This window comes from Musa acuminata, chromosome BXJ2-3 (genome assembly GCF_036884655.1).
Source record: "Musa acuminata AAA Group cultivar baxijiao chromosome BXJ2-3, Cavendish_Baxijiao_AAA, whole genome shotgun sequence".
In the NCBI taxonomy this organism is placed as follows: Eukaryota; Viridiplantae; Streptophyta; class Magnoliopsida; order Zingiberales; family Musaceae; genus Musa; species Musa acuminata.
Genome location: NC_088340.1, coordinates 7,798,186 through 7,824,421, shown reverse-complemented (window position 1 = coordinate 7,824,421; position 26,236 = coordinate 7,798,186). Strand labels below are relative to the sequence as shown.

The window sequence follows — 26,236 nt, the reverse complement described above, 5'->3', positions numbered from 1 at the left end:
GGAAACGATTCAAAAATCTTTTGGTAGAAATAAAGAAAAGCACAAGGATATATTTACAATCATAGACAAAAGATGGGAATGTCAACTTCATAATCCACTACATGTAGCAAGACACTATTCAGACTCAAAATTCTTTTATAAAAACTCCACTACTGAGTTTTATGTAGAAATTGTATATGGGTTATATTAGCACATTACAAGATTAGTTCTAAGCACTAAAGTTTAAGATAAGATTAGCAACATATTATCTTTATATAAGAATCCTAATGAATTAATATGATAGTTTGAAGTTTGAACGAAGACAACTAAATTCCCAAATATAACTTCATATAATTAACATCATATAAATACATATAGTGTGTTATTATTAATAATGAAATTAAAATTTACAACTGAATGGTGAAGCTTATTTGGTTAAATGAAATTAGGGAATCTTTGAGAATGTAGCTATATAAGAATATTTTAGTTTCAACTAATCTATTCTTTTTTAAATAGATTTATTAATATATATTTAATTTTATAAATGACGGATTCATACAAAAAGAAATATCAATTGGGGCATCAACGATTACATGCTCGAGTCTATATAAAATATAATCAAGCACTGAAGACTTGTTATAATTTGCAATATATTATTGATCTAATCTCATTATAAGATATTGATGATTCAAATGAATGGTTGGTAAGGAGAAATTGATGCTAACTAACAAAATGCCGAAGATGAGCTTATATTTAAATATAATAATTTGACCTAGGGAGATATAACAAGAGCTTTAGGTATTGGAAAAATAAGAATATGCATAAGGCAATTCACAAAGACAAAGATGAGTATAAAAGCCTAAGTTCACCACCAACCATTGTTGAAAAGGAAAAAAACTATATTGATGAAGATTAACAAGAGAAATATAAATCAATTGATGAGAAAGAGGAAAATGATGAGAAGTTTGAAACTGATGAAGCAGATTTACTTGATTATGATGATCATTGAATTTAATGTTACTCTTATTTTGTTTTGACATTTTTATTATTAGATTTGGATAATATAATTTGATACTTTATAGGATTGCAATCTAATGTGTCATTTTTATTTTTGTGATCATATTTATAATCATAATATATTTTTAAAATTTTTAATATTCAGGAGCGCCTCGTGTCGTTATCTCTCATAGTCCTTGGTGCCAAAATTTTTACTTGAAATATTACACGAACCTCTAGCACGTGCACTAGATTACAAAGATACACAAGTTACACTAAGCTTTATGTTTTGACAGTAAGTTTCACTTGATCTGCTATAATAAGAAACAAGACTTGTTTTCCAAATTTAGCTAAATGAATCTAGAGATTAAAATGGTCTACGGAGTTTTATAATGCAGAAGATATGGTAGTTTATTCAAGGGCTAGCCTTAAAGATTGCTCCTTTACAATCTATGGATTAATAGGTTCGAGGTTAAAACAAAGCCTATCTGCTCAAATCCTCAGACCCCGCCTTGGTAGGAGCCTCATGCTTTGTGCCAACCTCCAAATAAAAAGTATGTATTAATTTCCAACATATGCTAATGCAAATTAACCTTCCAGTGGCAAACTAGTTGTTATCAAAGCAAGTATACATGGAATGTTAAAACTAATATTGAAGTTAGGAGCATATCATTACCTTGTCATCATTCTCAAAGTGCTCCAATTTAGATAACTTTCCAGTAGTCACTATTTCATGAATCTGCAAACCACAATTATTCATCTTGAGCCATGCATGAAGTTACAAATAAATAAATAGAAGGAAACAGAAAATTTTATAGCAACCGACTAATCATATATGAAACTGTCCTTAACACAGGTACAATAACAAAATTTTTGGTATTAACAGAACTAGTATCTTTTTCCCTTTTTCCTTTTCACTTTTCAGGGCAAGGCATCTTCATCAGGGAGGAAATATATAAGCACATCAGTGCCACTCAGAATAAATTATTCAATCACTAATGAATATTTTTTTATTTGGTTGTGGAAATATATAAAAGACTGTATAGAAACTTGGAAAGTACAGAACCTCTCTGGGTGTGCAATCAACGAAAATGATAACTATAAACTTTCCAAAATTGCTAACAGTCAGAAACCAATCCAAAGGTCAAATATTAAGTTCCATGGTAGCGCATGTTGTACACTAAGTGTTGCTGTTATTGTTGTTTTGTAATTGATTAAATTAATAAACAATAAGCATAGGTCAAGATAAATGTCATTCTTTTTATAATATTCCACTTAGAAGTAGATGAATTCAGAAGAAAGGAATAACTAGAAATTCATAAAACAAAAGTTGGAGCCCTTTACTAACCATAATTTTAAATAGTGTTTTTAAAGAAAAATCAAACCACTGACTCCCTGGATAGACAAGTAACAACGGTACCAGTCTAATGCTAACTGCCATGACATAAGATCATGGACAAAGCGCCATAAACAGGTAAGTAACCACTCATGTATGTTATGAAATAATTTCGTTGAAAGAAAAAATTACAAGATCAATATAGGGAAATAAGTAAGGTGGACTTGTTCCTGCAGAACTAATAATAGTATGGAATATCACCTTGGAAAAGAAATACATGATTGTCTTCATACCCACAAAGCAAATGGATACTGAACAAATTTACTTGGCAATTGAAAGAATTTGCTTACATGGTCCTGCAATGACTTCCCAATTGTAGGAAGATTTTTGACCTGATCAACACTTTCAATTCTAAAAGGCAACTTCTCAATAATAGGAATGGCCTTGTAGTAGCTGAATGACCTCCTTTCATCTCCTAATGCTGCAGAGAAACAATCATTAGGAGTGTCAGGACAGAGAGGAATTGTGTAATTTCAGACACTCTTCCTCTGTACCTCTGTAAATGTTGATCAGCTTTCCAAATATTTCAGTAATGTTCCTGTTCAGATCTGGTGGGTTGTATGGAGATTGTGACTGAGACACATCAGCCTGATAACACACAAGATATGACACTTAGGATATGCAGAAATCCTCCATAAGTCTCCACAAAAAGAACAAACAAGCAACATAAAAATTGCTGAGATCTGCCTCAACAATTTCATTGCGACAAATGATGATTTTTATTTCATCAAAATCAGAAGAAAAAAACATGTGACACTGTTGGAGAATTTTGTCCATAATTGCCAAGAATAAAATTAAAGAATATTTTGCAAAAGAGATATTCCAAAGACAATAATGAAAAACTGTTTAAGTGGGTAGCAGAGAGGGCCACAATACAGAAGGCTATACTGACTGTAAATCTAAATTCAGTGGCCAAACAAGGGCCACATCGGTAAAGTTGGTATTAAGAACATATGCAATATGAAATAGCAAGGTGGAACAGCAAGAACAATAGTGGCAACTGAATAATTACATTGGTGAAATGGAAGATGTTTTGGCAAGAAAACAACCATGATTTTCCCCAAAAAAACATTATCAATAGATGAAAGTTGCCTAGTCTGGTGTCAAAAGCACAGTGGGAATCTACCAGTGTAGTTGCATAAGCAGACCTGGAATTTGGAAGCATGGTCAGGGCACAATGATGAAAGTTAGGCTGGAGCAGCCATGAGTTGGTACATAAAGATCATCTTGGCTTAACAGAAAGGAAGATACTAGCATGAATTTGTTGTGTTACTTTCTACAAAATTTGAAAGAAGCTTAGGAATGTTAAAAAAACCACATTTCTCTGTAAATGTTTTCTCCCTTCTAGTTTTATCCAAAATTAAGATTTGAAGAAGATCTAACTTATGATCTGTTTCTGTTCTTAAGTTAATTCAAAACATATGACAGTAAGATCTATGAAAAAAACCCAAATGTAAACACCTTGTTTGTTGGTGCACCAGAAGCATCAGTCCCAAGTTTGGTATCTTGTAAGCTGTCGTCGCTCGTTGATGGACCCTCAACTTGACCATGAACGCCAGAGTGTTGATTTTCTGATCTAGTTGAGTCTGCTTTCTTGGCTCTATTTTCTTCCATGCTTGATCCTTCCACAACCTTAAAGGAAACTTTGATCCTTTTGTGGCTTGACAGCTCATCATCAGGATATCTAGCTTCAGATGGTTCAGGAGATATCTTGCCAGAGTGCTTATCTGATCTATTAACACCTTGAAACTTCAGCACATATGGATCTTCAGCTATTTTTTCTCCTAATCTTAGACAGTTCTCTAACCATTGATAATGAAGTAAAATCTGCAGCAGCATTTTGAAAATAAGATGTTCTAGAATAGCTAATGATGAATTAAGTATAAATTTCCATTTAAGTTACAATACGAGATACAAAAAGCCAAAAGAGGCATTTCATAATTTTTAAAAGCAGTATGTAGACAGTATCCAGCAAAAATTGATAAAAGAAAATTTGAAAATACAGAACCTACATTTTTCCTAGGGATCAATTGTGTTAGGAAAACAACATGATGAATTCACGATTACTTCCAACAAAAGAGTTCAAGAACATGACCAAAATACCAGTATATCAACAAAAATTCTGGTATCTTCCCATTAAAGAAATTAGATATAGTAATGCAGCAATGATTGGATTTTGAATTTTAATCTTTCTATCATATAAAGAATCCCTGATATGATCCTCGAGTTGGCACTGTGATATCCTAGAAAGTTGTGCAGTATCATGATCAACTAATGCAAGAAAGTTGTAATGCTTTGATAGTTTCTCTTAGTTTGGTTAAGCATTTATTCTTTTTTTTTATTTTTGAGGTCAGCTTATTGCAACAGAAAGATCAAGCCAATCAAGTGAATGGTTAATAAAACACAATAAATTGCAAAAGGAACACTGTGCAAACAATTATGTATCTTCATTTTCCAAATACATGCTAGATATAACATGAAAAATGTATGCTCATTGATAAATCTGTATAAAGCTAGTAGAGGTAGATAAACTTCTAATTGATGGAATAACATTATGATACTGAAATATTTTATATCATAGATCATGATAAAAGAACAAGCAGATCCTCTTCTCCACAAAACAAAACCAAAAAAGATTATGCAGTGATCATGATAGAATATCACAGAATTACATTATTTGATTAAATCAGAATTGTACTATCATGATAGTATATATAAAGTCAGTAACATAATACCTAACAAAGACTGATGGCAATTGGCAACCAAGCCTTCATATGGTTGTATATATATAATAACAGCTCTAATAAGGACAGATACAAACAGATGGAGAACAAAGATATTCAGAATCATTTTGTCGTCAGCATGTTAACAAATGCACTGTTCTACTTCTACAAATTATTTCATATACTTTAAAAATGGAATTTCGATTCCAAAAAAATTTATGACTAATTGAATGCTTTGTACTCCTTCAAAAATGAAGATTGATGGTAGTTTGAAATTGTAATTTCTAATGTGAGCTTTACTTCAATGTATTTCTTGTATTGCTGTAGCATCAGTAATCTCACATGCATATCGCAAGCTGTCAGTAGATAAATATAAATATATAAATGCACCCTGGTATCTAATTGAATTATTAAAGCATGAGTCCTAAATATTAATAATACAACAAGAATTATTAAAGCATGAATCCTAAGTATTTATAATACTACAAAAATTATTCCTCATAGAATTTACAAAAAATGCCACTTATTTGGAATCAAAATTATTTAAACAACATAGATGAAACTTTAACTGAAATTTTAATTAATAAATGGTCACCTTATGTCTAATAAGGATGCCAACAAACTCAGACTGAATTGTATGTAGTTGCAAAGAATGTTGTATCGTGAACCGAACTTGTACCAATCGCTGGTCGGAATGGTACATAATGGTTGACACCAACACATGGTACACCAGACATTTTGGTGTTTCAAAGTCGAAAAAGAAGAAGAGGAAGGCCATAGTGGAGGAAGGAGGAAGAAAAAGAAAGAGGAAGCAAGAAAAAGGAAGAAGAGGAGGCGATAGAGGAAGAGGAGAAGGAATAAGGAGGAAGAGGAAGGAAGAAGGTAGAGGCGATGGAGGAAGAGGAGAAGGAAGAAGCAGTGGAGGAAGAAGAAGAAAAGGAGAAGATGAGGGAGAATACTGAGGAGGTAGGCAATGGCAAATGGTAGTGGTGGCATCGAATGGCAACAACGATGCGAACGATAACCGTGGCATTGTCCATGTACTGGTCCAGGCCCTAACCGGCACGTATTGCCCATTTGTACCAGTCCAACGGACTTCCTTGTGTGGTAGTATACATATATTCCAATAAATGCTAGGAAATTAAGTTATTTTAGATTTCTAATTATATGGAGCAGAAAACTGAAATTTTGTCTGCTTTTATTTTATGAGGTAAAAAGTTTCTCTTTGTTTTTTTGTCCATACTTTTTGTTATTATAACTTCCTGTCCACTCCCATTGCTATAAACCATGTATGTGATTATACCAAGCCACATTTGTGTATGGATATATCTCAGTAACTGAATGTGTCATGATGTGATCTTTTTTTGCTTTTGAGATTCTTTTTTTTTTTCATAATATAAACACAACCAACTGCATGTTCTTTCTCCATATCCAGAAATGATAGGTGAAAAAGTCCATTGCTTCATTTTGTCGCTGTTTCTAGATAGTATTGTCAATATCATAAATTGAACAGACTCACATGATATTACATTCCAATATCTGAATAATCTAGAACAAAAAGATTAACAAAATCAGGAAAGAACCTTTGATGTTCATCTGAACAGTAACCAGTACAAAGAAGAAACTCACTCCTTCATGTCGATGCAAGAGTTCCAGGTTCACTTGCTGTAGAAGCGTACTAGAGTTCATTGCAAAAATATGAGTAACTCTCTTTGAGAGGTTATCATCAACCACAGCTCCCATTTGGGTTAGCTTCTGCTTCCATACCTAATGATTGCATCAAATCAATGCCTGGTGAAACATACAACGAACTAGGGATTTTGCAGAATTGCCATGAACACAACTGCACACTTCTTTGAAGTTGCAAGACAAAAAAGAAATATATCAGTATTGGTGACAAAGAATTAGGGCTCAGATTGAAATTGGATTGAACAACTGATTTAGTTTCTCAAAAAGTAGCCAAGGATTTTGGAGAGGTGTCCTATATCATTTTAAGATATCTGATGGGTACACTAAAGTCAACCAACCAGCCAGGTTTTCTTAGGTCTTTTGGTGTTGTTTCATCCAAATTACCATGTTCTCCAAGCATTGCCTTCTTTACCCAATTGTAAAGTGCTTGTTGCTTTATCAAGAAACACAAGAGAGCAAGATCCTCATGATGTACCATGAGAAAATACCCAATCCAGAAACTTACTCATCAATACCCTATTGAGGATGCCTCGAAAGAAATCAAGACCCTTCTGTTAGTAGTCTTTGCTACTTCAAAGGATTGTTCTGAAAATATCGCTTTTGATTCAATTCGTCGAAGCCGAGAAGTCGAAAGAAGCCCTTGAAACACAAGAGATTGCCGTTAACAACATACTCATTAAGATAACGCTTTTAATTCAATTCATCGAAGCCAGGTAGGTCGAAATAAGTCCTTTGTTCACCCAATTGTAAAGTGTTTGTGGTTTATCGAGAAACACAAGAGAGCAAGAACCTCATGATTAATCAAGAGAGAATACCCAATCCAGCAACTTCCTCGTCAACACCCTACTGAAGATGCCTCAAAAGGAATCAAGACCCTTCTGTTAGCAGTCTGTGATCTTTCAAAAGATTGTTCTAAAAATATCGCTTTCAATTCAATTCATCGAAGCCAAGAAAGTGGGTAGGGGGCCTTGAAGTCCTGAATCGACCGCAAAGACGACCACCGGGCGCGGCGCTCCAAGATTCCAAATCATAGATGCGCCATTCCCCGGTTCTCGAGTACCAAAAAACAGAAAAGGGCAGGGAAAGAACGCAAAGAAGAGGAGAGAGGAGGAGGAATCCAAACTTGAAGCCTTCGGGGTTGGACGCCCTTGGGGACCAAGAAGACGACCATGCCCTGGAACATGCCATCGGGGTCCGGGGTAGGAGACCGCTGCCGGTTCTGGGAGCCCCTTCTGGGCGCCATCTGCTCGTCCCTCTTTCTACTCCAACCTCACCGCTACAATGACAATGCCGGCTTCTACAGTTGACATGGCGCGTGTAAAGACAGGAGAGAGAGAGAGAGAGAGAGAGAGAGGTTTTATGCCACTAGGAAAAGTTTCAACTTCTATTACTATTGTTGAGGAATCCTATGATTTCCGAGAACTACTAGGGATAATTACCAGTGAAACATTTAATCTTGAAAAAATCACACATGTTATTATTGTTAAATTATTAGATTTATATCCACTTCTTGTCTTTAACTTATTTATTTTCATCTCCTCTTTCCCTACTTACCGGCCACTCACCCATCTCACTCGCTCGATCATCGTCACTCCTACATTGCTTGATCGTCACCACACTTGCATCGCTCGTCATCGTCACACTTGCATCTCTCGACTATCGCTCCTGTATCACTCAACCACTACCTCTCCTGCATCATTCGTCGCCATCGCACTGGACCTGCTCGACTACCGTCACTTCTGCATCACTCGATCACCGCACCTACATTGCTTGCTATCGTCGCACTGGACCCAACTTGCCCATTGTATCCGTTCGACCATCGTACTTGCTCGTCTATCGTTCGCCAACGGTACAATTGGGTGCGTTCGCTACGGCGATGGAGAAGACTAGTGGGTCGATTTTGATCGATGGAGGGTTGGGGAGCTTTCCATTGCGTACGAGGATGACAATCTTGGAGTCTTACAAGCAGGTGCTGAGTTCATGTTTAGGGATGATTGGGTTTCCACCATTACTAATTCATCTATTTGCTTTTGTTTCTCCTTGCATGTTCTATGGAATGGCATCAAATTGTCTATAGATTCCAATTGTATTAGCAATTTGTTATATGTTATAATCATGAGATAACAGCCACACAACAATCCACTAAGTATGATGGGTGACAAGTGAGTTGGGTTTTATGCGACGATGGCGAACGATGCAGGTGTGGTGATTGAGCGGTGTAGGAGCAATGGCAGTCAAGCAAGTCTAGTGCGATGACAACGAGTAGTGTAGGAGCGACAGCAATTGAGTGGGTCTAGTGTGACAGGGTAGAGTGGTGTAGAAGAGGGACGGTTGAGTAGTATAAGAGCGATGGTGGTGAGCAGTGCAAGTGCGATGGCGGTCGAGCAATGCAAGAGCGGTGGCGATCGAGTGGTGCAGGTCGAGCGAGTACAATGGATGAGCGATAGAAAATAGGTCGAAAAGAGGAGAAAAAGAGAAATCGATTAGGGTAAGAAGTAAATATAAATTTAATAACTTAAAAATAATAAAATTATATTTTTATCCTTTGTCATTCATACTATTTTTTGTACGTGACAACACGTACGATTTTTCTTATCGAAGAAGTTAATTGCGTAGGAAGAATTGAGATTAAATGTTTCACGTTGATAAATGTTAAGACCTCAATGCTATTTTTTAAAGTATAAAGATGGGAAATCTAATCATAATTAACTACAGGGGATAGCTGCAACATAAGTTCAAATCTATTTAAAGACAACAGTAAATTCTTTTTTTTTAAAATGCATTTGTTACGATTAAATTCTCTATCTTTGTCTTATAAGACTTGTAGAGATCAATTTCTGCTCCAAATTATATTCTATAAAAAAAAACCCGGTCATCAAAGTCAAGAAAAAAAGATAACGTAATCATGATGTCAGCGTTCATGATTATTTCAGTGAGCAAATCTAAAGTAATAAAATTGACTCAATACGATTATTTTTTTAGTGTTATTAAATCACTTAAGTCTTAAACCACATGTATTCCTATCTCATGCGTTGCTTCGATCTGAGAACAAAAAATGTTCTTTATCTCATTTTAATCCAATTTGACCCGACAATAGGTTCGATAAAATCTTTCTTATGGTTAAGTCGGTTATTTTGGTATAGACAAAAATATATTTTTAATTTACTAATCCAAGACGTCCTCTACCAAAATCTAACACCCGCAGACACACACCTCTGTCTTCCCTGATATCATCAACCTCTCACCTCCGAGAACAACCCAAATTAAGCAACGAGCGACGCTCACCTCCCTCCCGCTTCCTAAAACCCCTCCCCGCCACTCCTCTCGTCCCCGTTTCCTCCTTTCTTCATTCCCGTCCTCTCTCTTCTCTCCTCCGCAACCTGCCGACCCCTTTCTCTCCATGCTTCTTCTGACCACCCCAAGCCTTCCTCTCTTCCATCATCCGATCCCCTTGGCAGTGGCACTGGGTTCCACGGATCAAACTTGATCGGAGAAGAGCATGCAGAAGCTCGTTAAGATGGCGAGCCATCTCTTGGTGGTATGGCTCGTGGCCCTTTGCTTCGCCAGCCCAGCGGCCGCGAAGCTGAGCACCACCTACTACCAGAAGACGTGCCCCGAGGTGGAGCAGATCGTGTTGGACGTGGTGACCAGCAAGCAGATCACCACCCCCACCACCGGCGCCGGCGCGCTCCGCCTCTTCTTCCACGACTGCTTCGTCGGCGGCTGTGACGCTTCCTTGCTGGTCTCCACCAACGCCTTCAACCGCGCCGAGCGCGACGCCGACGACAACATCTCCCTCCCCGGGGACGCCTTCGACGCCGTGGTCCGCGCTAAAACCGCCCTCGAGCTGCAGTGCCCCGGCGTCGTCTCCTGCGCCGACATCCTCGCCATCGCCACCCGAGACCTCGTCCTCATGCTGGGCGGGCCCCGCTACGCTGTCCGCCTCGGCCGCAAGGACGCTTTCGCCTCCACCGCAGCTTCCGTCGCGGGCCACCTCCCCTCCCCCAACATGACCATGGACCAGCTCATCTCCCTCTTCGAAAAGAACAAGTTCACCGTCCAGGAGATGGTCGCCCTCAGCGGCGCCCACACCGTCGGCTTCGCCCACTGCAGCGAGTTCGCCTCGCGGATCTACGGCTTCAACGGCGCCGACCGGGACGCCCACGACCCGGCACTGAACCCCCAGTTCGCGCAGGCGCTGCAGAAGGCTTGCGCCAACTACGTCGAGGACCCGACCATCGCCGCATTCAACGACGTGATGACGCCGGGCAAGTTCGACAACCTGTACTACCAGAACCTGCTGCGTGGATTGGGGCTGCTGGCCTCCGACACCGCGCTGGCGGCGGACCCGCGGACCAAGTCCTTCGTGCAGCTCTACGCCGCCAACCAGACGGCCTTCTTCGAGGACTTCAGCCACGCCATGGAGAAGCTCAGCGTCCACGGGGTGAAGACCGGTCGCAAGGGGGAAATCCGGCGTCGCTGCGACGTTTTCAACAACCTCTCCACCTAAATCAATGCGGATTCGGATTCGGATTCGGGTTTATCGCAAACGAAACAGCGATGGATTCTCAATTGTTATTTTCTTATATATACTGATGGAGATGAGAAAGGGCGAGCGTATATTACATCTAATTGTGTGTGTTTTTTGTTTTGGAGTATCGATTGATATTGCTTACCTTCCATCTGATGGAGAAAGAAATGGATTATGCAATTGAATGTGAAACAATTAATTTATGAGTACAACACCATAAAGCCTATCTACGTCACCTCAAAACTCTCATGATCGAAATAAATAAAAATATATATATATATATATACTAAATTAGTTTCTTATTATTTTATTATTTTATAATTTTGAACCAAATTGGTTTATCTAGGTCGGTGGTACAGTGAATTGGTTCGCGAGATATTAGGCATCTGACGAATACTGAAAGGTAAGAACCAATTATGAATAACAGTTTACCTAAATACTTTCGAATTTAGTGGGTCCCACTCCACGTCACCACCTACGACAGGAGAGATGCGGCGGCTGCGGGTACGCGAGCCGCGTGGACGCGTAAACGAGGCGCACACCAGACTTCTCCAGAATCATCCTGGATGTTTATAAGACCAAACCAATCGCGTGTCTTGGAACCCAAGAAACGACGGCAAATCTACAAATACCTCGAAGCCAAGGCACAGGGGCGACAAAGGAGGACGAAGAAGGAAGCAGGAGTAGCCATGGGGGGAGGAACGGAGGCGTTTCCTGATCTCGGAGAGCACTGCCAACACGAAGACTGCAATCAGCTCGACTTCCTGCCCTTCACCTGCCATGGCTGTAAAAAGGTACTACCAATATCCTCGGCCTCTTACCGCGGCCTCTGCAGCAACAACTGATTGGGGCCTTGTTTCGAACAGGTCTTCTGCTTGGAGCACCGGAGCTACGCAGCTCACGTCTGCCCAAAGGCGGACCACAACAGCCGATTCGTGGTGGTGTGCGAGGCCTGCTCAATGTCCATGGAGATGCGGGCGGGCGAGGAGGAGAAGGCCGCGCTGGAGCGGCACGAGAAGTCGGGGTCCTGCGACCCGAGCAAGAAGAAGAAGCCTAGGTGCCCCGTGAAACGCTGCAAAGAGGTGCTGACGTTCTCCAACAACAGCACTTGCAAGGTCTGCAACCAAAGCGTCTGCCTCAAGCACAGGTTCCCTTCCGACCACGCCTGCAGGCCGCCGCTTCGATTGCCAACCAGGAGCGGGATGGATTGCGGAGACTGGAAGGGCAACGTCTCTACGTGTTCATCCGTAAAAGCCTGCTGACATATCTCTGCCGTCCATGATTCGATCTGAAGGACCGACCTCAAGCGAGACAAAAATGCACGTGTATCTATTTTCTAATTTGCTATTTAATTGTTGATCTATTATTTTTAAGTTGTCTCTGTTCAAAAAAAGATTGGTTTTTATATATGGTGTGAAAGGCAAAAAAATTATGTAAGCTTTGGGAAATAAAAATAATTAAATTGTAGATAAAAAGTTTTTATCAAGCAAAAATAAGTTTTTTGTTAACAAGTAAAGCATTTGTATGTTAATTGAATAAATTTAATAAGAATAAAATATTTTGTATAGAGTTATTACATGACAATATCCTGTATAGAATTAAATTTATTTTTCTTCAAAACTTCAAAATTGTATATTAACCTTGATAAAATTAATAAAATAATATACTTTCAAGTTTTGAAGGATAAATATTTTCGATTGTTCATAAAAATTTTTGGCCAAAAGACCTTATAATTTCATCTGAAATTGGTCAAAAATAAAAATAAAAAAATATCATTTGTTAAGAGCTCATTAAATGGAAGATAGATCTCTTAATTGCTGAGAAAAGAAAAAATGATCAATCAGGGGGCTGACCAGATATTTTAAATATTTTATGAAAACTTTGTTAATTTTTTAGATTAAAAAAACATAGTTTTATTTTTTTTAATGAGGTTATATTTTTCTTTATAAGATCCAAAAGTAAAAAATCATGTGTATTTTTTTCAATCTCAAAATGTTAGAAAATCTTCTCTAATGAAATAAAATTGATTATGTGATCAAATTTATCTTAAATTGGCTAAAAATAAGAAAAATTTAACCTTTTAATGATCGGATTAATTGAAAATATATCTTTTAAAAACCTTAAAGTAGAAACAATAATTATTTAGCCCTTCAAAAGATATTTCTATGGTTTCATGAAACTTTCAACTTAAATAAAAAACTAAAAAAAAAATAAATTTTAAAATTTTAATTAACTGAAAATAATGCTTTTTTTGTGTGAAGTTCTATTGTAATTTTGTATAGGATACCAAAAACCTCATTGAAAATTTTGTACAACCTCATTCAAAACTAATGTAACTCAAATATCAAATTTTATTTTTGAAAAATTTTATAAAAATTTTTCTGATGAAATAGAAGTGATTTTGTGGTCAATTTATTATAAATTCACATTAAATTTGCCAAAAATAAGACAACAAGATAAACTCACCTTTTAAGGGACGAATTTATTAGGATCGAGAGCACTAAGAGGGGGAGGGGGTGAATTAGTGCAACAGAAATCTTTCAGCGATTAAAAACAAAAGCTGCGTTCGTTCGATAAAAACTATTTTGATGCAAAAGCTGATTCTAAGATTACTTATGATTAAGTGCAGTTTACGTCTAAACACAGTTTGCGTCTAAGCGCAGTTTACGCAGTTTGCGTCTAAATGCAGTTTGCGTCTAAATGCAGTTTGCGTCTAAATGCAGATTGCGTCTAAGCGCAGTTTGCATCTAAGCGCAGTTTGCGTTTAAGCTCAGATTGCGTCTAAGCGCAGTTTGCGTCTAAGCGCAGATTGCGTCTAAGCACAGTTTGCGTCTAAGCGCAGTTTACGTCTAAGCTCAGATTCGGAAAGATCCGAACTTAGACACTTGTTCGTAAAAGCGCAGAAGGCAGTTTGCAGTTATAAATGGAATCAAAACGTAAACGTAAACTGCAAAGAAACTCGTTCGTAAAAGCGCAGAAGACAGTTTGCAGTTATAAATAGAATCAAAATGTAAATGTAAACTGCAATGTAAAGATCGTACGAAAACACCGATTTACGTCTGAATGCAGATTCGGAAAGATTAGAACTTAGAAACTTGTTCGTAAAAGCGCAGAGAGCAGTAGCTATGTAGGAGGTTCGCAGTAATGATAAAGTGCTCAAAATAAAAGCAAACCAGAGATTTAGAGTGGTTCGGTCAGTCTTAACCTACTCCACTTTTGGCTTCCTCCACCGACGAGGTCACCAACGTCAACTAGAGGCCTTCCTTCAATAGGCGAAGGCCAACTGCCCTTTTACAGTTTCACTCCTTTTGACGGGCTCAGGAGACAACCCTTACAGAACCTTTCTCTCCTCTCTTTACAACTCAAGACTTGAAGAACAGAAAGAGGAGAACTTTTGGACTTTACACAAATTTGAGCTCTTAGAATCACAGAAAAGATCAAGAATTCGGTGTAGGTCTGTATCTTTTCAGTGCTGAATGGGTGGGGTATTTATAGGCCCCAACCCAGTTCAAATTTGGAGCTCAAAACGATCAAATCCCGGAATTCCGGGATCAGGCGGTTGCACCTCCTGACTGGAGAGGTTGCACCGCTTGGCAGAGCTCGAAGACTGAGCCTCTGGGCGGTGCTACCTTTGTCAGGGGCGGTTGCACCTCTCTGCCAGAGCTCGAAGACCGAGCTCAGGCGATTGCACCGCCTGACTGGAGAGGTTGCACCGCCTAGCAGAGCTCGAAACTTGAGCTTTGGCGGTGCTACCTCCTGACAGAGGAGGTTGCACCGCCCAGTCTCGCTCGGAGACTGAGCCCTGGGCGGTTGCACCTCTTGGCTGGGGCGGTTGCACCGCCCAGTCTCGCTGGGAGACATAGTCTGGGCGGTGCTACCTCCCTACCTGGGCGGTTGCACCTCCCACAGCAACCTGGGTCCGAATGGGTTGAACCATTCGACCCAATTTGAGTTCTTCAGGGGCCCAATTGCCCCAGGATTAAGCTAATGGGATCACCTCCCATTTCTAACTTAATCAAAGTGCTAACTACGATTATTTCCTAAGACATATTCTGCAGCTTGCTTCGGTGCGTCACTCGCTTCTTCCGGCGAGTTTCCGGCGAACTTCTGTCGATCATCCGATGAACCCTCGGTGATGCTCCTGCGGACTTCCGGCAAACTCCTGGACTGCGACGATCCACTTGGCAAGTTCCGACGAGCTCCTTTGGCAAGCTTCTGGACTTCTCGGATTTGTTCCCGCAGAACCTCCGACGACTGTCCGAACTTCCATCGAGCTCTCGAACTCCCAACGTGATCATTGTCATGACTCCGGCGCAACTCCTGCTGCATGTCTTACTTTCATCGTAGTTAATCCTGCACATGTAAAACAAAACTTCGATCGAGACAATTAATCCTAAGCAATTAACCAAGTTGTCCGGCATGTCATTGGTCCCTCGACGCTTCGTCCAATTCTTCGGCGCATCATCCTTTCCTGCGGCCTATTGCCCAATCGGCCAGTTGGCTCCGCAACTCCGATATCCTTGGCACAATACCCGCTCTTCTTGGCCCGATGCCCGAGTCCACGGCCCGAAGCCTTCTGTCGATACGTCGACCGATCCACCGGCCCGACGTCCAATCTTCTGACATGTTCCTCCGGCACAACATGATTTTCCTGCTTTAATTGTCTCATCCTGATCGAGGCATCATGCGTCACTCAAAACGCAGATTAAGTCATAAACATATATCAAGTAGTTTCATCATCAAAATACGAGATTCAACAGAATTAACTAAAAATAAGTTTTCAAAGAAATATGGCATTTTTAAGGTTTCATGAAACTTTTGGCAAATTTTAGTTTAAATTTCAGCTTAAATTATCAAAATAAAAATGGAGAATTTTAGTTTTTCAAAGTGCTTACTTAACTGAAAATAGATTCTTAAAAAGCCCAAAAACAGAAAAAAAAAAAAAAGGTTATTTAATACTTCACTATATATTTCCAAAGTTTCATAAAACTTTTGGCCAAGAAAACTTGTAATTTCAGCTTAAATAGATCAAGAATAAAAAAAATATTTTTTAGCATTTTAAGAGATTATTAACTGAAAATATGTCATTTAATTGTTCAAAAATTAAAAGAATTTTCTTCAATTTGGACTTCATTAGATAGTTTATAGGTTCAATAAAATTTTGATATTTTAGTTAAAAATCGGACTGAGTTACAACGTTTGATATTTTGATATTTTTTGAATAAATATCTATTTTAAAAACTTAAAAATATAAAGATTAATTTATACTTTTTAAGTCTTTTATATGGCATATTAAAATTTTAATTTTTTTAAAAAAAGTTGTGATGTAAGTTACACTAATTGAATGAGTTTATACTATTTTTTTAATATGACGCAAAAAATAATGTAAATTCATTCAAAAAAGGAATAACTAAAGTCTCCAAAAAAAAATTATTTCCTAAAATTTTCAGAAACCCTCTCTGATAATATTCAAAGAGGTTGTAAATTTGCTTAAATTGGGTAATAATTTCAATCTTTTAAAAAATGAAATAAAAAATCACCGCCTATTTTAAAGGCTTAAAAACAGAAAAGATATTCATTTTAGGATTTGGTATGTCATTTCTGAGGTTTCTTGAAAACATAAAATTTTTTGAAAAGGATGAAATGTAAGTTATTTTTTTTTATAATGTAAATCATTTCAATTGGTAACCTCAAGTTCAATAATCTCATTATTAGTACCTTCAGAATCTATAACCTTAATCTTTTGTTTCTTCTCAATTAGTTCACTCATCAAATTTTTTTTTTACTTGCGATACTCCTAGCTTCACTTTTCATCCATCCTGATGTTAATGTAAACCTGATCATTCTTTAAGTTTTTCTTAGGTTAATCTTCTACTATTAGAATTTCAATTAAGAATGATTAAAGTAGTTGACTTGTTAGTCACTTATTTATTAATATTCTTGGTTCAATGACTTTTTATATTAATTTTTTTTATATAATCGTGCAAAAGAAATTATAATTGTCATAGTACATGATTGACAAACATTAACTTCACAATGGATATTTAAATTAAGACCTTCAATAAATATTCCTATCAATTGTATTTTTAGCTTAATTTGATAGTCATTCAAATCGACTTTGATACTCTAGTAGAAGTTTGATGAATCTTGACGTATTATCTATTAATATTCTCATATTCGAATGGTCTAAAACAAATAAGTTCTTTCTTAAATTACTCTCATGAGAAAACTCCACGATAGGTTTCATACCAATCATAGTATTGAATAGCATCCTCATCTAATTAGAAAGAAGCTATTTTTCACTTTAAAATATTCTAAATTTTTATTAAAATTTTCACTTTTGAAAAGGTCACTTACAACATAATTTAGTTACAACATCTAAAGCCAAAACAAAGTGGGTGACTGAAGGAGATAGAAATTCTAAATATTATCACAATTTAGTTAATATTCATAGAAGAGCCAATCACATTTTTTCTTACTTAAACAGATCTTGATACTGTTCCAGATCAACATCAAACTTTAATTGTCTTTCCACACATAATAATTGTTGCTATAGAAACCATATGTTAAATTTGAACTTGACTAAGATCAATGAATCTGATAGGCTGAACCTCATTCTTTCTTTTGCTCAAGATGAGATTTGTATCTCTCTTAGATCTAAATTACTATTCATAGAAGAGCCAATCACATTTATCTTATTAAAACAGATCTTGATACTGTTCCACATCAACATCAAACTTTAATTGTGTTTCCTTCTTTCCACACATAATACTTGTAGCTATAGAAACCGTATGTTAAATTATAACTTAACTAAGATCTTCTTCTTCTTCTTCTTCTTCTTCTTCTTCTTCTTCTTCTTCTTCTTTTCATTCTCTAAAGCAATGAAAAGATTGTATATGCCTTTATTATACATAGTTTTCGATGTTCATAACCTTCATCATAATAAACATAGTTTACTATGTTGACAACTTTGTATGGACATCTTGACTTCCGTCTCAGCTTTTGAGTTGGATCCGATAGTCAACTCAGAAGATGTGTTCTCCGATTCCTCAATTGTCGAAGGATTACGATTTTTATAGTCATATTCTTTATAAAGGAGACAGAAACTAAAAGATAATGAAGACTAGAAGAGTAAGTCATGATTGGTTTTATGATGTTACATGCAACCATGTCAAGAAGCTTCTTCTCATCTATCTCTAATTAGCAGTAACGAGGAAAGGCTTATGTTATCTTCATCAGCACCGAGTGGATTCCCCGTGGATGTTGTCGAGGACGGCAAGCACCCCAACGATGAACGCTTGGTCGTAGCCCGCCTGCACCGTCACCTGGTACAACTCCTTGCCGCCGACCATGTCCGTCGCTCCGAGCTTCCTCAGATCACACGAGGCACGTCAGCATGAGTTCATGCTCGTCGACAATTCACGTCCTTACCTGCGCAACGATGTCTCCGCTGTAATCCTCGATGGTGCATGTCCTGTCGACGAAGGACCCGTGAACTTGGAAGTCCCAGCCTCCGCTGTGTCCGCTGGATTCAAGATGGATCCTGATGGCGTTGCTCATCGGGCACTTGGGATCCGTCAAGCTGAACACCGACTTCTTCCTTCCCTCGAAGTCCGTCAAGTACCCGCTCCATCTGCGGCGGGTGCTCAGAGCTTGGGCGATTCCTCCCTGTGACAGAAAGAACGACATCAACATCGAGGCTGACGAGACCAAGCAGGCCGAGAGACGCTACCCTTTTGCTGATGGAGAGTATCAGCCCTCCGTCACCGTCCTTCAACGCCAACTCCCCCTTGACTCCGAGGATTCCGCAACCTTCCACCACGAAAACCGCACCATGGCTGGCGTTCATCACCACAAAGCCACCTCCATTGATGACGTGAGGCCTCTTCCTCACCGTCAGCGTCGTGGGCGAGGAGGAGCAGTAGATCTTGCTAATGACGGGCATCACGTTGCTCGACCCACCCATGTTTCCCTTGAACTAGCTGAGTGAGAGGAAGAAGCAGTTCTCGCTGCCTTGGCCTTCTCCCGGCCTGCGTCCATCGAGCTAATATATCGAGGGTGGTGGTGGAAACTCATGACTCTTGCTTGCAGGCACGTTTTCTGGTGGAAGCTACAGAGACCAAACGTAAATGATTGCGTTGAAACCGAGGGCACAAGAAAAGAGTGCAGCATCTTTGAATTCATTGCCTTCAGGCATGAAAGCCAGAACTTTCAAAAGGCTCCTGGAAATCATAAAGCAAATCATCATCTCCATAATGTTGACAACCTCCAGAGAGCTCAACTTGGATTGCTTACAATCATCACAAAGTATCATGTGTTGGTTTTTGGCTTCAGTCCATCTATCTATCTATCCATCCATCCATGTTTTGTTGTTCCTTTTACTGTGGATCCCAATGTCATATAATTTAAACTTCATGCTTAGTTTTAGCCTTTTGTTCTAATAAAGCATTGGCTAATCAGCCAAAGTAAAACCAGAAAGAACACTGGTATTAGCTAATCATGACAACTTAGTAATTCTAATCCTTGTTCTTCTAACTTGTGTCGGTTTTTCAACATGAACAATTATCACAGTGCTTATAAAACTAGGCATGAAAGCCATGACTTCCATAAGGTTCCTGGAAGTCATAAAGCAAGCCAATCATCTACACATAATGATGACAACCCCCAGGGAGGAGAGCTCAACTAAACAATCTTTTTGTATGCTCAGCCTACTCAAAGGCAAGAAAGAAAAAAATCTGTCATTTCAATTGCAATCTCAGAAAAATACAACCTTTGAGGTGTGTGTGTGTGTGTACCTGACAGTGGATACCCGGTCGCAAGAAATGCTGTGAAGATTCAAGAACAAATGTATAAACTGGGAGATGTAAAGCTTCCATTATTAACATCATGTCAACCCCTAATTCATAGGTCTCAGCCTAGTGGTTGGTTCCACTCTTCATCTCGATGATGCATGGAAGAACTCTGTACTCGAAATTTTGGGAAAATGGGAATCAGACTTTTCCAAAACCAGACACCGGATTTGGTAGATCGAGAGCAAGCCTGCCTAACCCTACTGATCTTGAACCTAATCTTATCTGCCTACAATAGAGGAGGAAATGGTGGCCTGGTACATGGTCAAAAGATCCCAGATTGAATGAGGTTGTGGCCATTTCTTGATGCAGAGTTCTCGGAGGACTTGTCTTGCTGTACTCCATAAGATCTCTACCAGACTTGTCATGCGAACAGCTCCTGAGTCTTAACAAGCAAGAAAAGTTCATCCTGTGACACACAGAAAGTCGTGCCCAGAAGCTTATCTAGATGGTTCAGGAAATAGTGTCTTCCTAACTTTCTTTGCTTGCAGTGACCTCTCTCTATCATGAAAAGCTAGTTCAATTATGCCAAATATTTATGAACAAAGCTCTGCCACAAAAAGATGATAAACCTTTGGCAATCAGATTTAGAAAAAGATGTTTTGCACTCACAGGTGAAGGTGATGGAAGATAATTGTAACCGGCCTGAGAAATGAGCAGTTGGATAATAAAAAATGCATAATTAAAAGAGTCTGATTAGAAACTTTTATGTGAGAGATTACAGTTTTGTAACATTTTTGGTCAGCATCTTTCGGTTTGTAAAATAGATTTATGTTATATTATTATATGCAGCATGATGTTTTTTGCATCCAGAAAACAAAAGATCATACATGTCAATCAGCATGGAATATATCTGCACCAATTGAGCAAGAGCTTAAACATCATTAGTTTCAACTCATGAGATTTGCTTGTGCCCAATGTTGTGAACTAAATGAGATTTTGAGCTGTTTTGTAGTGCATGATGAACAGATCTACCATTAGCTGTAAACAGATATTACATGGTGCAGCAGAACTAGTTTTATGGAGACATTTTAGATAAGAAAAAAAAATCCTGGTCAAGGAACAATCAAAGAAATGCATGAATCTAGCCGTGTCAGACATCATCGAGCAGATATCATACACAAGGAAGAAACAAATATTTAATATGGAAGAAACCCGAACATGAATGGAACATTCAACAACTTACAATTTTTATTTATCAGTTGATGTCATTACATTCTGATTTAAATCTTAGTTGTTCAAGGATGACCTGATGAAACAGTCTTCCAGACCCAAACATCAGATGCCGCGAGAAGAGGCATGGATCACCAACTTTGACTCTTGATGAACCAGTTGCTAAATCGAAACACAAGAGGAAATAAAACAGTATTATGAAGCCATAGATCTTCAGAAAGCCACTTGAGCAGAAATAATTGTTATTCTGCGCCACGTTAGGCAAAAGTAGTCTGAAAACCTTCAAATTCAACTCTTCACTTACTTATCTGTCATTTGAAGAGGGAGACATATCCTGATAATTCAGGATATTAGCCATCTATATGATACGGGACTTCGTACTTGATGCTGCTCGCTACTCCAAGTGATCCAACCAAATGCCATATCTACTGGGTCACCTGCCTTTGTTGACGTAAATGTAACTTTGTACCTCAGTTTCTGGCCAACTTGATTGAAGATGAGTTTTGTTGGTTTCACGGTCACTTTAACACCGGGAGGTCCACCGACCTTCACATTGTACACAGAACCTGGCACACCAACATTTGTTAGCACCCTGTTGTACTTCACGAATCTGCGGGACCTTCTACCAAACACGACAGAGAATGATGGGTAGTTTAGGTTCCCAGGATTGGGGAGACGGCGTGAGCATGTCTTGTTAGTGCTCTTTGAGATGGCCTGAATGTGGTCGGTGGAATACTCCAGGGAGCACAAGAAGGCAAGGTAGTCCCCTGTACCAATGTCATAGATGAGGCCTGGGGAGAGAGCCTTCTGTGGATCAACATGACCGGATCCATAAGCCCATGGTGTCGCAGGTGAACCTCCAGCACCATCAACGAGAGGAGATCCAGTATTGTCATCAGTGTATGCCGTGGTCATGAGGGCAGACTTGATGGCACTGGGGCTCCAATCAGGGTGGGCAGCCTTTAGCAATGCAGCAACCCCACTAATGTGAGGGCAGGACATTGATGTTCCTACATTCATACAAGTTGGATCTTAAAATGGATGAAAATTTCACAAGCCACCAATTATTTGCCCATAGTAATTACTGCATTTTGCAGAGAGAAGTATCCAAATATCATTATAGAACAACAAAAACCTATATGGCATAGGATTGGTATTTAATCAAGCAAACAAAATGCAGTTGCAACGAGGTATCTTCATGTTGATATCAATGATGTTTTGATAGGCGACTAGTTAGATAACAGTAGTGAGATTATGGAATGTTGAAATCAGTTCTTGTTGTATCTACTTCACACTGATACTATCTACCAGCTGGAACTTCATGCTCGCACTTTTCTGAGCATGTTTCCTCACCAATATATAAACTTTAGCCTAGTTGTACTGCAAATAGAAAAAGGGCAAAATGTGACACCATACTACTTCCAGGATGAAATTTTGTAATGCAGACAACAATATTGTCAGTGTCATCTTATTCGAAAGCAAAGCTCAAATAAGTTGTAGTCCAAATAACGAAGGATAATCATTTTCAGTTCAGATCTATCATTCATAAGTTGCTCTATCAGGATTCTAAATACCAGATTGATCTTTGGATCAATTGGCATCTTTTGATCAGCGCATCCTATTCTTCAATTTTCCTGAACCATTCATAAAATCATAGAACAAATAAATCTAGCTATGTTGCTTTTGCCCATAAAGTGATTTCAATCCAATAAAAAAGTAGACACCAAAATTAGTCAAGATTGATTACAGATTTCGTTTAATAATTCTTTAATAATTCAACATACCACACATGAAAATTATAGTGTCCATTCCACAGGAAAAATAATTTAGAAGTGGCTTCGGTGTGTATATGTATAATATAATCCTTGACTATCAAAATATACGGACAACATAGAAATGTTACCGTGGAGACATCTAAAATTGTCATCGATTTAGCCATTCAGCTAATGTTGGTACCACCACAAAACCATGCAAGATCAGTTCAACAAAATGTCGAAATTGGAAATGCCTTTGTCCTTTATTAGCCATCGGTATCTAATTATTCATTTCTGCCAAGATTGTTCAGATAGTAGAACAAGTTTACGTCACACGTCCTCTGCCTCCACATCAAAGTTTCTTCACTTGTCTCTCTGCTAAAGAGCTTACTGTGCAATGCTACTATTAAGTATGCAATAAGTTGCAATTTGGTAAAGAGCACTAATATATGTTATGAATAATTTATGTATATTATTATCAAAATCATTTTGGTTTGAGTCTGGGAAATATTGCATATATTTGATTATCTATTCTTAGCCTAATCCTGAAAGCCAAAGTTCTTTAAGTTTTTCATTTGACTGCAGAAATGAGAACTATTGTCAGACAACTGAAGCTAACAGTATATTTATGAGACACCTTTCGATAATTATGTGTTATCTGCATTGTTATGGATATAATATTTCTAACTGTCTTCAAGCTTTAAGCAATGATGAAGGGTTTCTGCAGTGAAATGCAACAAATGTGTGATAGAACACAGCTGCAGAGGACTTCAAACTTCTACCCCAAAGAATACTGAACGAGGAATGCATAACACTGAGCAAAGATTGATAAGAACCAGCAATGGAGATCAAGCTTACCGGACATGATGTTGAAGGCGGATCGCCGCTCGTCCTTCGCCAACCCAGTAGGCCCAACCGACCCTGACCAAGCTGCCAGTATGTTAACTCCTGGTCCTATCAAGTCCGGCTTCAGCAGCTGCGGCACCACCGTGTTCGGCCCCCTGGAGCTGAAGGCCGCCACCACCGGGGATGGTTGCACGCCGAGCACTGTGCCCCGGAAGCTAAGCATTGCCGTCGGATTCGAGCTCGTCCTCACGAAGTCTCTAATCAAGTTCCCACTCTTCGCCCCTACGGCGACAGTCGGCAGCAGGTGGCTGTCCGCCACCAGCTCCTCGCCGTTGACAGCGGCGTTAGCCAGTATCATCCCCACGCCGCCGGCCTCCTTCACTACCTGCCCCTTCTCCACCCGCGCGTTGATTCCCCGGTCGCAGAACACCACCTTGCCCTTCACCTGCTCAGGGTCTAGTGTTCCGGGCATGCAGAATTTGCTGGAGTTGCTGCCCACTTGCACTCCTTTGCCGTAGACTATTGGAACCATTTGGTCCTCGAGCCCCGCTCCGCTGCAGAGCGACAACCCGGCGTAGCGCTCGCCGTTGCCCAATTGGACGGTGGCCGGGAAGTCCCTGTCTAGGGTGCCGGCGCCGACCGTGGTGATCCATGGCGCAGTGTTGGTGAGGGAGGAGGGGGAGGGCCCGCTGTTCCCGGCGGAGCAGGCCACGAAGATGCCGCGCTGCACCGCGGAGAAGGCCCCCACTGCGACCGGGTCCCGAGAGAACGGGGCGGAGCCGCCGCCGAGAGAGAGGGAGAGGACGTCGACGCCGTCCTCGATGGCCTTGTCGATGCCAGCGAGGATGTCGGAGCCGTAGCACCCGTTGGCCCAGCAGACCTTGTAGACGGCGACGCGCGCCCCAGGGGCCATGCCCCGGGCGACGCCCGAGGCGTAGCCCAGAAGGCTGGCGTTGGCCACAGGCGCGCCGGCGGCGGTCGACGCTGTGTGAGTCCCGTGGCCGTCGCGATCCCGCGGAGAGGCGTACTCCTCCCGGGGCTTGTCGGCGTCCCCGCCGCCAGCGGCGGCGCGGTACCCACGGCCGAAGCTGCGAGCGCCAACGAGTTTACGATTGCAGAGCGAGGAGGGGAAGTCGACGCCGGCCTCGCAGGCGCCGCGCCACCGGGAGGGGACATCGGGGAGGCCGGCGTCGTCGAAGCTGGGGGACTCCGGCCAGACGCCGGTGTCAAGCACACCGATGACAACGTCAGTGGCGGCGGCGGCGGGGTCGAGGGAGTGGCTGCGGCTAGAGGGGGCGGGCGGCCACGGGGAGAGGCCAAGGAAGTGCGGGGAGCGGGTGGTGTGCAAGGGGAGGAGGGGGTCCGGGTGGACGTTGAGGACGGCGGGGTGGCGCCGGAGGAGGGGGAGTTGTTCGGGGTGGAGAACGGCGGCGAAGCCGTGGACGGCGGCGGAGTAGGAGTAGAGGAGGTGGCGGGCGGGATCAATGGACAGCGACCTCAGGTGGGCCTCGTACCAGTGCGCGTGCGTCGGATGGGCTTCCGTCCTGTGGGCCGCGTTCATGTACACTATGTAAGTCTGCTTGCATGCAACCATGCTTACTGTTGCCGCGAAGGAACTCAAGAACACCAGTAGAAGATAACAGACTGCTTCTTTCATGTTTGCAACTCAGCGAGAGATAAGAAGTGAAGGGTGTTGCTTCAGATATAAGGAGAGTGGTGGGAAGAAGGGAGGACAAGGGAAAGGATAGATGCTCTTGATTGGAAATGATGTTGTAGTGGTATGAGCTTGGATTGGGCTTCCGGAGCTGGAAATGGAATTCCAGTTGTAAGGATGTGAGGTAGAGAGAGAGAGAGAGAGAGAGAGAGAGAGGAATGCACTCTATTCCATGAAGCTTTCAGTGAGAGGGATCAGAGAGAGAAAGAGAGGAATGTGCTCTATTCCATGAAGCTTTCAGTGAGAGGGATTTAAAGGCCTGAGCTGGTGTCCATGCTGTTGGATTCATACCCCAAAAGTGTCAAGACATGGGAGGGCGCTCAAGGTAAGGATAAAGCAAGGGAGGAAGAGAGAGAGAGAGAGAGAGAGAGACTGTGGACAACTGTGCCAGCAGTGTCCTGTTCATGGGGAGGACAAACTCGCAAGGAGGCCTTGTGACCAAGTTTTGTTTGCATGGATGACACCTTGTCCTCTCTGCCAGTCTCACGAGACAAGACTCACGCCACAGCTTTCGCCTCCTCACTTGGATTCTCACCCCAAAGACAATGACTCAATTGCCCAGAGAGAGTAAACTAGTGCGGTAGTC

General features: G+C 40.4%; 5 protein-coding genes across 8 annotated transcripts in view; 2 read left to right on the top strand and 3 right to left on the bottom strand.

The window, feature by feature from the left end:
- Positions 1-8,111, bottom strand: part of LOC103977826 (DNA polymerase lambda) — a 28,031-nt gene extending 19,920 nt beyond the window's left edge. The window contains exons 1-7 of one of the 3 annotated variants that reach the window (XM_065098809.1): positions 7,907-8,044; positions 7,289-7,422; positions 6,724-6,861; positions 3,833-4,198; positions 2,866-2,959; positions 2,662-2,792; positions 1,652-1,714 (exon numbers count right to left, since the gene is read on the bottom strand). In XM_065098809.1, coding sequence (XP_064954881.1) covers positions 1,652-1,714; positions 2,662-2,792; positions 2,866-2,959; positions 3,833-4,198; positions 6,724-6,837 — 768 coding nt within the window. In that variant the 5' untranslated portion in view covers positions 6,838-6,861; positions 7,289-7,422; positions 7,907-8,044. Of the gene's footprint in view, positions 1-1,651; positions 1,715-2,661; positions 2,793-2,865; positions 2,960-3,832; positions 4,199-6,723; positions 6,862-7,288; positions 7,423-7,906 lie in introns of all 3 variants that reach the window. The other 2 variants (XM_009393459.3, XM_009393460.3) reach the window with 2 other exon arrangements.
- Positions 8,112-10,069: 1,958 nt separating this feature from the next.
- On the top strand, positions 10,070-11,328 carry LOC135606446 (peroxidase 31-like). The gene has a single exon (XM_065097477.1). It carries the CDS (start codon positions 10,283-10,285, stop codon positions 11,291-11,293), a length of 1,011 nt encoding a protein of 336 aa, XP_064953549.1. The 5' UTR covers positions 10,070-10,282; the 3' UTR covers positions 11,294-11,328.
- A 581-nt stretch (positions 11,329-11,909) lies between these two features.
- LOC103978092 (zinc finger AN1 domain-containing stress-associated protein 12) lies at positions 11,910-12,721 on the top strand. The gene is made up of 2 exons (XM_009393795.3): positions 11,910-12,108; positions 12,181-12,721. Exons 1-2 carry the CDS (start codon positions 12,004-12,006, stop codon positions 12,574-12,576), a joined length of 501 nt encoding a protein of 166 aa, XP_009392070.3. The 5' UTR covers positions 11,910-12,003; the 3' UTR covers positions 12,577-12,721.
- A 5,700-nt stretch (positions 12,722-18,421) lies between these two features.
- On the bottom strand, positions 18,422-19,368 carry LOC135606445 (protein LURP-one-related 6-like). The gene is made up of 3 exons (XM_065097476.1): positions 19,047-19,368; positions 18,746-18,982; positions 18,422-18,681 (listed from the first exon to the last, which is right to left on the bottom strand). The coding sequence occupies exons 1-3, from the start codon at positions 19,278-19,280 to the stop codon at positions 18,550-18,552; spliced, it is 603 nt and encodes a 200-aa protein (XP_064953548.1). The 5' UTR covers positions 19,281-19,368; the 3' UTR covers positions 18,422-18,549.
- Positions 19,369-21,329: 1,961 nt separating this feature from the next.
- On the bottom strand, positions 21,330-26,008 carry LOC135582870 (subtilisin-like protease SBT1.8). 2 transcript variants are annotated; one of them, XM_065098808.1, is made up of 3 exons: positions 23,949-26,008; positions 21,641-22,346; positions 21,330-21,498 (listed from the first exon to the last, which is right to left on the bottom strand). In XM_065098808.1, exons 1-2 carry the CDS (start codon positions 25,591-25,593, stop codon positions 21,679-21,681), a joined length of 2,313 nt encoding a protein of 770 aa, XP_064954880.1. In that variant the 5' UTR covers positions 25,594-26,008; the 3' UTR covers positions 21,330-21,498; positions 21,641-21,678. The 2 variants fall into 2 exon arrangements, with proteins under 2 accessions (XP_064954880.1, XP_009391730.2); XM_009393455.3 differs by having other exon boundaries at positions 21,330-22,346.
- Positions 26,009-26,236: the final 228 nt, after the last annotated feature.

Coding starts and splice junctions, on each gene's coding strand:
- LOC135606446 (XM_065097477.1), top strand. CDS start 10,283: ATGCAGAAGCTCGTTAAGATGGCGAGCCATCTCTTGGTGGTATGGCTC.
- LOC103978092 (XM_009393795.3), top strand. CDS start 12,004: ATGGGGGGAGGAACGGAGGCGTTTCCTGATCTCGGAGAGCACTGCCAA. Junction 12,109..12,180: donor CCTGCCATGGCTGTAAAAAG/GTACTACCAATA, acceptor TGTTTCGAACAG/GTCTTCTGCTTGGAGCACCG.
- LOC135606445 (XM_065097476.1), bottom strand. CDS start 19,280: ATGGGTGGGTCGAGCAACGTGATGCCCGTCATTAGCAAGATCTACTGC. Junction 18,983..19,046: donor TACTCTCCATCAGCAAAAGG/GTAGCGTCTCTC, acceptor TTTCTGTCACAG/GGAGGAATCGCCCAAGCTCT. Junction 18,682..18,745: donor GCGGAGACATCGTTGCGCAG/GTAAGGACGTGA, acceptor GATCTGAGGAAG/CTCGGAGCGACGGACATGGT.
- LOC135582870 (XM_009393455.3), bottom strand. CDS start 25,593: ATGAAAGAAGCAGTCTGTTATCTTCTACTGGTGTTCTTGAGTTCCTTC. Junction 22,347..23,948: donor CGCCTTCAACATCATGTCCG/GTAAGCTTGATC, acceptor GTATGAATGTAG/GAACATCAATGTCCTGCCCT.